Here is a 13,237-nt window from a genome sequence, read left to right as displayed (position 1 = left end):
ACACGAAACAGGCCGTCGCCATTTTGATGAATGGTTGACCCCTGCAGGCTGGTAATTTCTGCAGTACAAATGCTCTTTGCCTTTGCATACTATTTGATTTTGGGGTTTTCAGCAGTTCTTGAACTAGGGTAACAGCTCGCTCCGTACCCTAGAACTCACTATATAGTCCAGAGTGGCTTCAATTTGCAGCAAGTCTGCCTCAGCCGGCCAATGGGATTCCAGCAGGAGGCACCATGTCTGCCTGGTGGGTTTGGTTTGGTATTTTGAAACAGGGTAATTCATAGAGCCCAATATGGCCTTGCACTCTTCCTGCCTCTACTTCCAGAGTGCTTCATATGGGTGTGTGCACCATACTCAGCTGGCTTGTTATAGAATGAGGTCTCTCTGGTACCTGGTGACAGATGTCAGCTACTGTACACAGCTGAAAGTGTCCTTGGAAGAGCAAGTTTTATTGCCGGGGATGTGGCTTACACAGTGGTTGACTCTTGTCTGTTACATTTAAAGTTCTGGGTTCACTTTGGAAAATGAAAGTCTGGCGGTTTCTCAGGAAATTGGAAATAGTTCTACCTAAAGACCCAGATACCAACCACTACTGGGCATATACCCAAAGATGCTCCAACATATAACAAGGACATACGTTCCACTATGTTTATAGCAGCTTAATATAATAGCCAGAAGCTGGAAACAACCCAGATGTCCCTCAATGGAAGAGTGGATTCAGAAAATGTGGTACATTTACACAATGGAGTACTACTCAGCTATTAAAAACAATGACTTCATGAAATTCACAGGTAAATGGATGGAGCTAGAATATATCATCCCCAGCTGCCATCTTGCGTCCCCCCGTGTGTGCGCCTTATCTCAGCTGGTCTGCCCGAGACCCCCTGAGCATGAACCTTAGTCCCCCGAGCGGCCCCATTTCCACTCCGACAAGATGAAAGAAACGATCATGAACCAGGAAAAACTCGCCAAACTGCAGGCACAAGTGCGCATTGGTGGGAAAGAAACTGCTCGTAGAAAGAAGAAGGTGGTTCACAGAACAGCCACAGCAGACGATAAAAAACTGCAGTTCTCCTTAAAGAAGTTAGGGGTAAACAATATCTCTGGTATTGAAGAGGTGAACATGTTTACAAACCAAGGAACAGTGGTCCATTTTAACAACCCTAAAGTTCAGGCGTCTTTGGCAGCAAGCACCTTCACCATTACAGGCCACGCCGAAACAAAGCAGCTGACAGAAATGCTTCCCAGCATCCTCAACCAGCTTGGTGCAGACAGTCTGACCAGTCTGAGGAGACTGGCTGAAGCTCTGCCCAAGCAATCTGTGGATGGAAAAGCACCACTTGCTGCTGGAGAGGATGATGATGATGAAGTTCTAGATCTGGTGGAGAATTTTGATGAAGCTTCTAAGAACGAGGCAAACTGAATCGAAGCAACTTCTGAAGAAGGTGACACTTGGCAGAAGTTACAAAAGGAGCTGCTGTTTTATATCATGACTGCTTTTTAAAAATTTTTTGTTTATTATGGATCTGATAAAATCTAGATCTCTGGGGCTGGGGATTTAGCTCAGTGGTAGAGCGCTTACCTAGGAAGCGCAAGGCCCTGGGTTCGGTCCACAGCTCCGAAAAAAAGAAACAAACAAACAAAAAATCTAGATCTCTAATATTTTTAAGCTCAAGCCCCGGACACTGCAGCTCTTTTCAGTTTCGCTTAAGCTTAATTCATTCTTTGCAGCCAACTAAGCTGAAGACGCCTGGGAATAAAGTTTGGAAAAGGTTAATAAAATTCTTTGCCTAGTTAAAAAAAAAAAAAAGAATATATCATCCTGAGTGAGGTAACCCAGACAAAAGGACACACATGGTATGTACTCACTGATAAGTGGATGTTAGCCAAAAGCTCAGAATACCCGTGATACAACCAGCAGAAGGAAGGAAGAGCAAAGTGTGGATGCTTCAATCCTACATAAAAGGGGGAACGAATCAGTCACAGGAAGTAGAGGAAGGAGGGGCAGGATCACGTATGAGAAGGAACAGGAGAGACGTACAGAGAGTGAGGAGACTGAATAGAAACACGTAGCATCGAGGGATGGGGAACTGGGGTATCCACTAGAAAGTCCCAGATGCCAGTGAAGCAAGAGGCTCCCAGAACCCAGTGGGGATGTCATTAGCCAAAATACCCAACAAAGGGGAGATAGAACCTGTAGAGACCACCTCCAGTAGACAGGCACAGCCCCCCCAGTTGAGGGGTGGGACCACCCACCCGTCTCTAAAATTTGTTCCTGTCTAAAGGAAATGCAGGGACAAAAAAAAAAAAAAAAAAAAAAAAAAAAAAAAAAAGAAATGGAGCAGAGACTAAAGGAAAGGCCATCCAGAGACCGCCCCACCTAGGGATCCATCCCATCTGCAGACACCAAACCCAACACTACTGCTGATGCGAAGAAGCACTTGCTGATAGGAGTGTGGCATGGCTGTTCCCCGAGAGACTCTGCCAGCACCTGACCAATACAGATGCAGATACTCACAGCGAATCATCTGACTGACCCTGGGGACTCCAATGGAAGAGCTAAGGGGAAGGAATGGAGGAACTGAAGGGGATTGCACCCCCATGGGAAGAACAATATCAGCTAACCAGACCCCTCAGAGCTCCCAGGGACTAAACCACCAACCAAAGAGCATACATGGAGGAACCCATGGCTCCAGCAAAGGATGGCCTTATCTGGCATCAGTGGGAGGGAAGGCCCTGGGTCCTGTGGACGCTTGATGCCCCAGTGTAGGGGAATGCTAGGGCAGAGAGGTGCTGGTGTGTGAGTGGGTGTCGGAGCACCCTCATAGAGGCAAAGGGGAGGGGATGTGGGGTGGGGTAGTAGCTGAGGGACAACATTTGACATGTAAATAAATAAAAAAGCCAATCTAAAAAAAATAAAGTTCTGGGTTCGGGCCCAGCACTACACAAAAAAGTTTGTGTTTTAGCAGGGTGTAGTGAAATGTGCCTTCAATCGCAGCACTCGGGGAGGCAGAGGCACATGTGTCTCTGTGATTTCCATGCCTACAGGAGCGCAGAGTTGAGACCCTGCCTAAAAGCCCTGCCTAAAAGCAAAAACTTATTCTGGTGAGGATGCAACCTATTTACGCTTTGGTTGCTAATTCCTTTCCTAAGAAACAATGGCCTCATTTGGGGTCATAAAGGTTTACCTGTGCCTTACAGCACATTTAGTAGAGGCCTTTGGTCGGTGGTAGTGTTTATGTGAGTTCAAGCGTTCCCTCCACAATACTGTTCTAGATTTCTTCCAAGGCTGTCAGAGATGCCTCACTACGATTCTCCTGGGATGCTCAGTTCTTGTGTTTCTCCCTGTGTTGTCATCCGGCGACATATTTTTATCTGTGGCCTCATTTTCCGTAGGCTGGTGTTTCACACTACCAGTCCGTACAGGTGCGCAAATGCATGGCCAAGCCAAATCCTGAACCAAGGCAAAGGCACTTCACAAACCACCTTCCTGCCCTCTCTTCATGGGGCAGTAGAATACCAGCAGCTATCACTCAACAGAGCTCTATATTCGATTTCCACAGACGCACACGCGGACACATACACACACATGGACACACACAGATACATACACACACCTGCACACACACACACAAAACCAAAAACCTACACTTCAACCCCTGATAGCCCCAAAGTGCTTCTTCCTCACTGAAGCACATTCCAGTGGATGCACAAGTCACAGGGTCTCACTTTGAGGGGAAAACTCGATTTTGTTACAGAGATTACAAGAAAGTAAGAAAGTCCTTCCCATGACGCCAGCAGTGGTCTGGTCACCTCCAGGCTTGCCTTATTTTTTTGACTTTATTTTGCTTTGGTTTTTTGAAACAGGGTTTTTCTGTGTAGTCCTAGAACTCACTGTATAGACCAGGCTGGCCTTGAATTCGGAGATGTTTCTGCCTCTGCCTCACCAGTGCTGGGACCAAAAGTGTGTGCCACCATGAACCGGGTAAGTAAAGGTGACCTTACTTAATGAATGCCACTGTCCACCTCTCATCCTAAAGCATAATTTGGTAAGCCATTTCACCTCTGTTTTTAAAGAACTGTTGCAATGCCATTATATCAAAAAATATGCAATTCCAGTGCCCAGGAAGCAGAGGGAGGTGGAACTATGTGGGTTCAAAGGCCAATGTTCTAGGAAAGCCAGGATTAAAGAATGAGATTTAGTCTCAAACGCACCAAAAGCCACCACTAACACTAATTTCACAATGATGTTAAGTACCCAAGTCCTTACATTTTTTTTAAATTAATCTTTAATTTAAAAATATCTTGGGGCTGGGGCTGGGGAGATGGCTCAGCGGTTAAGGGCACTGACTACTCTTCCAGAGGTCATGAGTTCAATTCCCAGCAACCACATGGTGGCTCACAACCATCTGTAAAGAGATCCGATGCCCTCTTCTGGTGTGTCTGAAGACAGCTACAGTGTACTTATATATAATAAATGAATAAATCTTTAAAAAAAATATCTTGGGGCTGGGGATTTAGCTCAGTGGTAGAGCGCTTACCTAGGAAGCGCAAGGCCCTGGGTTCAGTCCCCAGCTCCGAAAAAAAGAACCAAAAAAAAAAAAATATATCTTTGAGCCAGAGAGACGGCTTAGCGGTTAAGAGCACTGGCTGCTCTTCCAGAGGTCCTGAGTTCAATTCCCAGCAACCACATGGTGGCTCACAACCATCTGTAATGGGATCCTATGCCCTCTTCTGGTGTGTCTGAAGACAGCTACAGTGTACTCACATACATAAAATAAACAAATAAATCTTTAAAAGAAATATCTTTGTTATGGGCCCGAAGAGATAGCTCAGAGCACCCTCAAACAGACATACATGCAGACAAAACACCAATGTACATAAATGAATCATTTTTCAAATACATTTTATGCCGGACCTTGAAGGCATACATTGACTTCCAGCACTCAGGAGGCAGAGGCAGGATGATCTCTGAGTTTCAGGCCAGCCTGGGCTACAGACAAGTTCCAGGACAGCCGGGGCTACAAAGAGAAACCCTCTCTTGGAATATATATATTTCCATAAATAAATAAAATCTTTTTATTTCAGGGAAATGCGTACTTCACTCTGTGGGACTGTGGTGCCGGGGTGGGGGTGGGGCTCTCCACAGCGATCTCTGGCCCGGCTCAGTGCGTGGGTTCAGGGGAGAGAACTCAGGCCGGGAGGAGAGACTGTTTCTGCTGCTTCAGCTGCTGGTTCTGCTCCTTTCCGCCACTTCGGTCGCTGTCGCTCAGGCTGGGCCGAGCCAGTAGAAGACTGACTAGCCAGCAAGGGGTGCAGGGAGCTTCTGGCAGTGATGATTTCAGGAGAGCAGATCTCTTCCCCAAGCCACGGTGTTACAGCTCTTATGACAGAAGCTCTCAGACGATGGAATCATTCCTGCACCCTTTTAATCCTGAACATGACTCTTAGATACAGTTTTTTTGGATGAGTCAGTGTCTGACAGCAGGTACTTCCTATTGGTTTGACCTGAGAGCTTGGAAAGACCTCATCTACATATTCGGGGGCGTGGTCCTGTTTCTATGACTGATTTGTCCTGAGCCTACCTGACCCGTGGTCACATCCTCACCTGTGGAAGAGGTGCTGGGGCATTGCCCTATGTGACTGATCTGTCTACAGGGGACTGTGGGGGTTATAGCTACATGAGAGGGTCCTGATCTCCTAGGAGACCGGGAATGCACCTGCCATCCCTTTAAGGGTCTCCCGGGGATTCGACCTGTCTCGACCAGGAATTAGGGTACCTTTCACAGCCCGCCGCCCCACATCAGTCCCTCTAACCTATTAGTTCCAAGTCCAGCTTTTATTCACCAGTGTTTAGATTTTTTGTTTCTTGAGACAGAATTTCTCTGTGTAGCCTCCTGGTTGTCTTGAAACTCTGTAGACCAGACTGGCTGCAAACTCAGAGAGATCCTCCTGCCTCTGCTTCCTGAGTCCTGGGATTAAAGGCAATTGTCTCCACAGTCCGCTACAATGTATGTTTTACTGAGTGCGTCCCTTGGTCCTCTAACACACTCTCCAGTTAGGGATGGATCTAAAGTATGAATGGATTTGGACTGTGTGGCACGACAACCTCCTACTGCATGCTTTTATTACACCTGGCTATCGGCATCGTGCAGCTTGAGGCTTAATGGCTGAATCAGTCATGGGGTTATAATGATGATGTTTTAATTTTCTCATGCATTTATATGAGAATACATTTTTAGGTTGGAGATGTAGTTCGGTTACTAGAATACTTGCTTAAAGTGCAGGAAACCCTGGGTTCAGTTTCCAGCACCACATAAGTCAAGTATGGTGCACACCCCTGTAATGACTGCATTCAGGCAAGGGAGGTAGGTAGATCAAGAGTTCAAGGCTGGGGTTGGGGATTTAGCTCAGCGGTAGAGCGCTTGCCTAGCGAGCACAAGGCCCTGGGTTAGGTCCCCAGCTCCGAAAAAAAGAAAAAAAAAAAAGAGTTCAAGGCCATTACTACATAGTGAGTTTGCCAACCTGGGCCAATGAGACCTTGTCTAGGAAGAGGAGGACAGTAATAGTCAGTAGGTAAAGCTGCTTACCACCAAGACTAACTGGAGTTCAATTCACAGATCCCACATTCTGGAAAGACTGGATCAACTTCTATGCATTGTCCAACACGGCCTTAACAACATCCTATGAGCTCGCAATTTTCATGTTGTGCTTCCATTCATTTCCCCACTATTAGGAAGAAGGGTTAGCTTTTGGGAATCCTAAATCCTTAGGCTAGCGTCAGTTTCACAGCAATGCCCCTGCCTCAGCATTCAAAGGGCTGGGATTACAGTGCACTCCGCACCAGGCTTGGAATCACCTATCTCTAGGTCAGGGGTTGGGGAACAAGCTGGACATAGTAACAGAGAGTAATTCCAGTAGGGTGAGGCAGGGGAATTGCTGTATGTGAGATGTGGGGTAGAGAGAAGGTTGACACAGAAGTGGAGCAGGAACTGAGGTCTAAGTCGTTAAGACAAGCTAGACGCTCAACCAGACTCTCAGCTTAAACTCACACCCTCAGAGTTCTCAATTCTAATTGTCTGTGTATGATTTTTCTCAGCATTAAATACCATTTTCAGGCATAGTGTGACTTTGACCCTGCCGTTATGCCACATTACCCATTGTGTCGGGGTAAGACCCCATTGTGGCTATTACAAGTATTTCTTATGAGGCCTTGAACAAGTACTTCTTCCCTGTGGATCTTGTGATGGCTTTTCTTGGTGGTTGTAGTGGTTTGAATAGGTTTGGACCCAATAGACTCCTGTCTTTGAATGCTTGGCTCTTAGGGATTGGCACTATTAGGAGGTGTGGTCTTATGGGTGTGGCCTTGTGGGAGGAAGTGTGTTACTGTAGAGGTGGGCTTTGAGGTCATTCATATTCTCCATTGAGTCCTGTTTATACTCTCTCCAAACATCATGCATCTTCCCACTTCAGCAAAACACCACGCGAGGCTGTATCACCTGACATAACCAGGAACTTCCACTTCAGACATTGGAGCCTACCCCTTTAGGATTCCGATATACAGAAGACCAACTGAGACATTCTGGCTTGTGGACTGAGGAACCACTGGATTCTTGGACATGCCCAGCTAACCACTGTTGCATTAGTTGGACTGCAACCTTTAAGACATCCTAATAAAGTCCATATATTAATAGATAGATAGATAGATAGATAGATAGATAGATAGATAGATAGATAGATAGATAGATAGATAGATAGATGGTAAATAAGAGAGAGACAGAAATTTCCTAAGTTCTATGACTCTAAAGAACCTGACAAGAGGGGGAAGAGAGATTTCATATGTTCTGTGACTCTAGAGAACCTGACTGATAAAGATTTGCTACCAGATTCTGGACAAGCATTTATGTTACTCTGCCTTACTCCATTTTTAAGGAGTGTGCACAGTGCGGCATACTACCTGTATACTATTGCTAGAGGGCTGGGGTCATCCTGAGGTACATAGTGAGACCCCTATCTCCCAAAACAAAGAAGTCACTAGGCCTGTTAATACAGACATATAACTTCAGACACATGGGAGTCTGAAACAATAGGATTGCAAATTGCAGGCTAGCCAGTCTGGGCTTACATAAAGTGTTTAGGGTTAGCCTGGGCAACCTGGTGATAGTTTCTCTCAAAACATCAAAACTAAACCAAGCAAGGTGGCTTATGTCTTTAATTCCAGGGCTCAGAAAGCCAAGGAAGGTAGATCTCTGAGTTTTTGGCCAGCTTGACCTACACCCTGAGTTCTAGGACAGCCAGGGCTACACACAGAAACTCTGTCTCAAAAAATCAACAGAAGAAACAAATGAATTGGTAAAAATATTTACATAATCTTAAATGTAGCCTGCAAAATAATCTATTCAGTCTTGGAGTGTGGGTCAGTAGTAAAGGCACAGGATGCTTAGTGTTCTACGGCACTGTAATGCTTATAGCAAGAATCCCCTGTCTCAAGTGTGCATAAACAATTCTTACTATTTAGTCTCTGCTTTGTCAATAAAAACTGGTCACCCAATGGCTGAGCAAATGAGAGAATAGGGCAGGGCTTCTGCCAGCCAGGGGAAGGAGAGTTCATGAGAGCTCAGTTGAAGCCTGAATGCAAGTATTATGGGAATTCTGGTTGGAAGCTAGCCAGATCAGTTTAAGGGACTAAGATAGATCAATTGAATGCCCAAGTATTGAGATGAAGCTTGGAAAAAGTAAATCTTGTTCTGTGGGAGCTAGCTAGCTAGGATAAAGAAAAATACATGCTGTATTAATTTACCACGAATATTTATATTAATTAATTATATAATTATATTATATTAAATAAATTATATTAAAATTAACATTAAAATAGTGTGGTAAATTAAAATGTATGCAATATTATCAAGTGTTTGAATACTTAGTCCCAACTGCTTTTGCTGTCCAAGAAGGTTTAGGAGGTGTCCCTCTCCTGGTGTCCCTCCAAGTCCCTCCTGCTGATTCCACCAAGGCTGAGGCCGCCTGGCTGTCTCTGCTAGGTTGTGTCACTGCTGTTGCTAACCCGACTGTACCAAACTGGACTCCTGGTGTATCTGAGAAGTGTTTGCGAATGGATCGAGTTGCCACCAACACAGACCGAAGTTGTTCCAAAGAACCTTTCTAAACAGGTCCACTTCCTCCATATCCTTTCTTTTCCACTATCTATGGTGGGTGGTGGGCTACAAGGGGGGTTAAAGCGTTTAAGAACCATCATTAAAAGCAAGGTTTGAAAAGAATTAAGTCACAGTAGCTTCTGCTTAAGCTTTCTCCATCATTGCCCCCAAACGTAAATATTCCCTCTCCTGAAATCCCTGAACAATCGTCCTTGCAGTCATTGGCTTAGTGTTCAAACCCTTATTTTGGATGCAACCTTGTTGTCACCACACCCACTGCAAATCCTGCACAAGCCCTAGGAGGTCTGCTAAGGTCCTCGGCGACCTTTCCATCTGCTGCCATCAGCCCCACTTCACCCCTCTGCCTTCACACGTGGAGAAAAGTAAATCCCCAGGGCGAGAGTGAGAGGCTCAGTGGTGGGACAGTAACCTACCTGGTACCTGTGGCAGCCAGGATCCACCTCCCGTGCTTTACTTAGAAAAGGCACAGACAGACACACCTGGGCCCTTAACCCTGGTGGTGGTGGGCGCCATCACCTCCAAGATCTCCAAGATTTTTTTTTCCCCAAAGGCAGGATTTCTCTATGTAGCCCTGGCTGTCCTAGAACTGGCTCTCTGTAAACCTGGCTGGCCTCAAACTCAGAGAGATCCTCCTGCCTCTGCCTCCTGAGTGCTGCAATTAGAGGTGCGCATCAGCACTGCCCAGCTCCAGGATTCTGAAGAAGGCGTTCGTTGCAGGGTTTTACTCTGCAGCTCAGGCAGGCTCTTTGTTGCGCGATCCTCCTGTCTCAGCTCCCCCAGTGCTGAGACTGCAGGCATGAACCACACTGTTTTAGAAAAGTCTCTTGGTTAATCCCACCAAACAGGAGTAATGACCCAAATGCTTTTAGTTGACTTTAAGGAAGCTTAATTTTCTGCCAGACATGGATGTCTCCCTAATGTGCAGTTTGTGAAAAAAAGCTTCAAAGACAGGAGAAGGTGGGGCTTTATATTCACTCCAAAACTGCAAGGCTAGAGGTTCTCAAGGGTTTTTGTTTATGTAGGAACTTGGCGGTACATTTCAAAATTATTTGTCAGAACATCTTATGTGGCCACAGGGACCAGGAAATGGGGGAAAGTGGAGGTGGAGCCCATGAAGATTCCAGAGATTTGGGCTCCAGAACCCAACTTGATCTAACTTGATGGTTCAGTATGTAGGCATACATACAGTTTTTCAGACAATTAGGGGACATTTGTTATGTCCAGATCACAGGGTTCCCACAGACCACCAGAGACCACCAGGAACACAACTGGTACGCAAAAACAGAGTTGCTATTCAAGCTCGGTACTGAGCTGGTACAAGCCTTGACTCTTTTATCAAGGTCGCAGCAGGGCGAGGGACTTTACCACTTAGCAGTCACATGATTGGTTGACATTTGCTTGGCACATCTCCATTGGCTAGTGATGATTTCATCTTGGTGGACTGGAGTATGAGCAGTGGTTGCTAGTTTAATCGATGTACTTTGACACATTCGGTACTTTGCCCTTAAGAACTGATTGGTCGTTGCTAGGGGTCAAGTGGCTGTTTGCTTAGGGGAATTATGGTTGTTGCTAGAGTGACGTGGTTCCTGAAAACAAGTTGGGGGTTTTCCAGTAGCTGAGTTTGTTCTGAGGGTAATTTAATCATAAAATGGCATCTGAAAGCAAAATAGGATTAGAAATGTTACCCTGGGCCCTTCGTGTTTATGTATTCAAGGGCAAATCAGTGTACAACATGTCTTATTTAGTTCATTCTACCCATGAGCCTGTAGGGGAGGGTCCAATCACCCAGGGAGATTTCCATGAAGACAGGGGAAACAGCCACCACCCTAGCCTCGGGTCCTTTGTGTTCTGGCTGGTGTCCCAGGAGCCACCCAAGATCATACACCCTGTAGGCAGATCAGGACTCCTCGAGGAGTTGCAGAAACCTATGGTACCTTGCTCTGCAGTCCACCTGTCCCTCCTCCTTTACTTGCACATCGCCCATAATCTTATATGATCAGGATAGAGGTTACGGTATAGAGGGTGGAACATGTCAAATCCTCGAAACTAGGTTAGGACATGGCCCAACCCAAGTATTACAGAAAACAAGAATGAACTTATTCTGACTTTGTATTAAGATGGCTTTTTGGGGGGTTGGGGATTTAGCTCAGTGGTAGAGCGCTTGCCTGGCAAGCGCAAGGCCCTGGGTTCGGTCCCCAGCTCCGAAAAAAAAGAAAAGGAAAAAAATGGCTTTTTTTGGTTCTTTTTCTTGGAGCTGGGGACCGAACCCAGGGCCTTGCGCTTGCCAGGCAAGCGCTCTACCACTGAGCTAAATCCCCAGCCCCGAGATGGCTTTTAATTTTAAGATGGAGTCAGGCCAGTCCATCCCTTGCCTTCTGTATCCTTTCAAATCCTTGATAGAGAGTGGTCATTTCTATCTGTTGTATGGGCTGGTAGTGCCAGAGTGGGAATAGTATCTTAGTATTTTTTTATTTGGCAAGAGACAAATATTGTATAATGGTGAATGTCTCTGTTTGATTGGCTAGCGTAGAAATAATGCATTTCTCTTGAAGGCGTCCATTTGTTCTGCATACAAGAGACTGAGTGCCCTATTACATTGTAAAATGATTCAGCTAATGAATTTACTTGCTGGTAGATTTTTTTTTTTTTTGGTTCTTTTTTTTTTTTTTTTTTTTTTTTTTGGTTCTTTTTTTTTTTTCGGAGCTGGGGACCGAACCCAGGGCCTTGCGCTTCCTAGGCAAGCGCTCTGCCACTGAGCTAAATCCCCAACCCCCGATTTTTTTTTTTTATTAACTTGAGTATTTCTTATTTACATTTCGAATGCTATCCCCTTTCCCGGTTTCCAGGCAAACATCCCCCTAACCCCTCCCCCTCCCCTTCTTTATGGGTGTTCCCCTCCCCATCCTCCCCCCATTACCGCCCTCCCCCTAACAATCACGTTCACTGGGGGTTCAGACTTGGCAGGACCCAGGGCTTCCCCTTCCACTGGTGCTCTTACTAGGCTATTCATCGCTACCTATGAGGTCAGAGTCCAGGGTCAGTCCATGTATAGTCTTTAGGTAGTGGCTTAGTCCCTGGAAGCTCTGGTTTGCTGGTAAATCTTGATCTATTTGGTTTTTTTTTTTTTTAAGATTTATTTATTTATTACATATCAGTACACTGTAGCTGTCTTCAGATACACCAGAAGAGGTCATCAGATCCCATTACAGATGGTTGTGAGCCACCATGTGGTTGCTGGGAATTGAACTCAGGACCTCTGGAAGAGCAGTCAGTGCTCTTAACCACTGAGCCATCTCTCCAGCCCGATCTATTTGGTTTTTAAGAGATACTTTTCTGATAATGAGGGAGGCAGATGTGACAGGATACAGTATATATAGTCATTTTTGTCTCCTTTGCTGGCGAGTTTCCTTTGGATCTAATGTTCCATACTCTGGTTGAGGATAAGGGATGATATTCTCTCTTCTGTAATTACTTCCTGCTGAAATTAGGGCGGCGGCGGCGGCGGCGGCGTTGTTGGAGCCCAGGAAGGCTGGAATGCCTGTCAAAGGCCAAGAGTGGATTCGGGGGGGGGGGGGGGGGGATGAGGAATTCATGAGAAGCATCTGGTTAGCTGACTCAGCTAAAGAGACAGGGAGCAATCACATCAGCTGGACTGGTTTATATCAGTTTTCAACTTTCAGCCATCAGGGCTCCTAGCCATTTGGAACAGTTTGTAGCCTGCAGCTGATTTCTCAGTGGTGTCCTGCTAACTGAGTGGAAAGCAGCACAGACAGACATAGAATGGGGACTGAAGTTCAAGTTAATGAACTTAACATAAAAAATCTTACATTTCCCTTTAAGTTCCCAGGCCCATAGTCCTGGTAGTTGGGGAAAAGGAGGTGTCCCCAACCAGGGGAGAGAGCGATCCCATCCTCAGGAATAGGCAGGTGGGGAAACCTATGCTCTACTTATCTGGAGCCCATGCGACCCGTCAGAGCTGGATCCAGGTTTTATGATTTCCTCAACTCCTTGAGGCTTATAAAAATGTTTTTAGTTTACAAAAGAGATAAAAATTTAAAGATATA

At 45.7% G+C, this 13,237-nt stretch overlaps 2 protein-coding genes across 2 annotated transcripts in view; both read left to right on the top strand.

The window, feature by feature from the left end:
* Window positions 1–13,237, top strand: part of Cnksr1 (connector enhancer of kinase suppressor of Ras 1) — a 460,720-nt gene that overhangs the window by 269,748 nt on the left and 177,735 nt on the right. The window lies entirely within an intron of this gene.
* On the top strand, window positions 841–1,540 carry Btf3l9 (basic transcription factor 3 like 9). Its single transcript, NM_001408962.1, has one exon. The coding sequence runs from the start codon at window positions 935–937 to the stop codon at window positions 1,421–1,423; it is 489 nt and encodes a 162-aa protein (NP_001395891.1). The 5' UTR covers window positions 841–934; the 3' UTR covers window positions 1,424–1,540.

The sequence above is a fragment of the Rattus norvegicus genome, chromosome 5, assembly GCF_021556685.1.
Source record: "Rattus norvegicus strain SHRSP/BbbUtx chromosome 5, alternate assembly SHRSP_T2T, whole genome shotgun sequence".
Classification (NCBI taxonomy): Eukaryota; Metazoa; Chordata; class Mammalia; order Rodentia; family Muridae; genus Rattus; species Rattus norvegicus.
Note: the sequence above shows the minus strand (reverse complement) of the source record. Positions and strands in the feature narration are given on the sequence as shown.

Bases quoted from the DNA above. Each gene is read 5' to 3' on its own strand.
- Btf3l9 (NM_001408962.1), top strand. From the start codon at position 935: ATGAAAGAAACGATCATGAACCAGGAAAAACTCGCCAAACTGCAGGCA.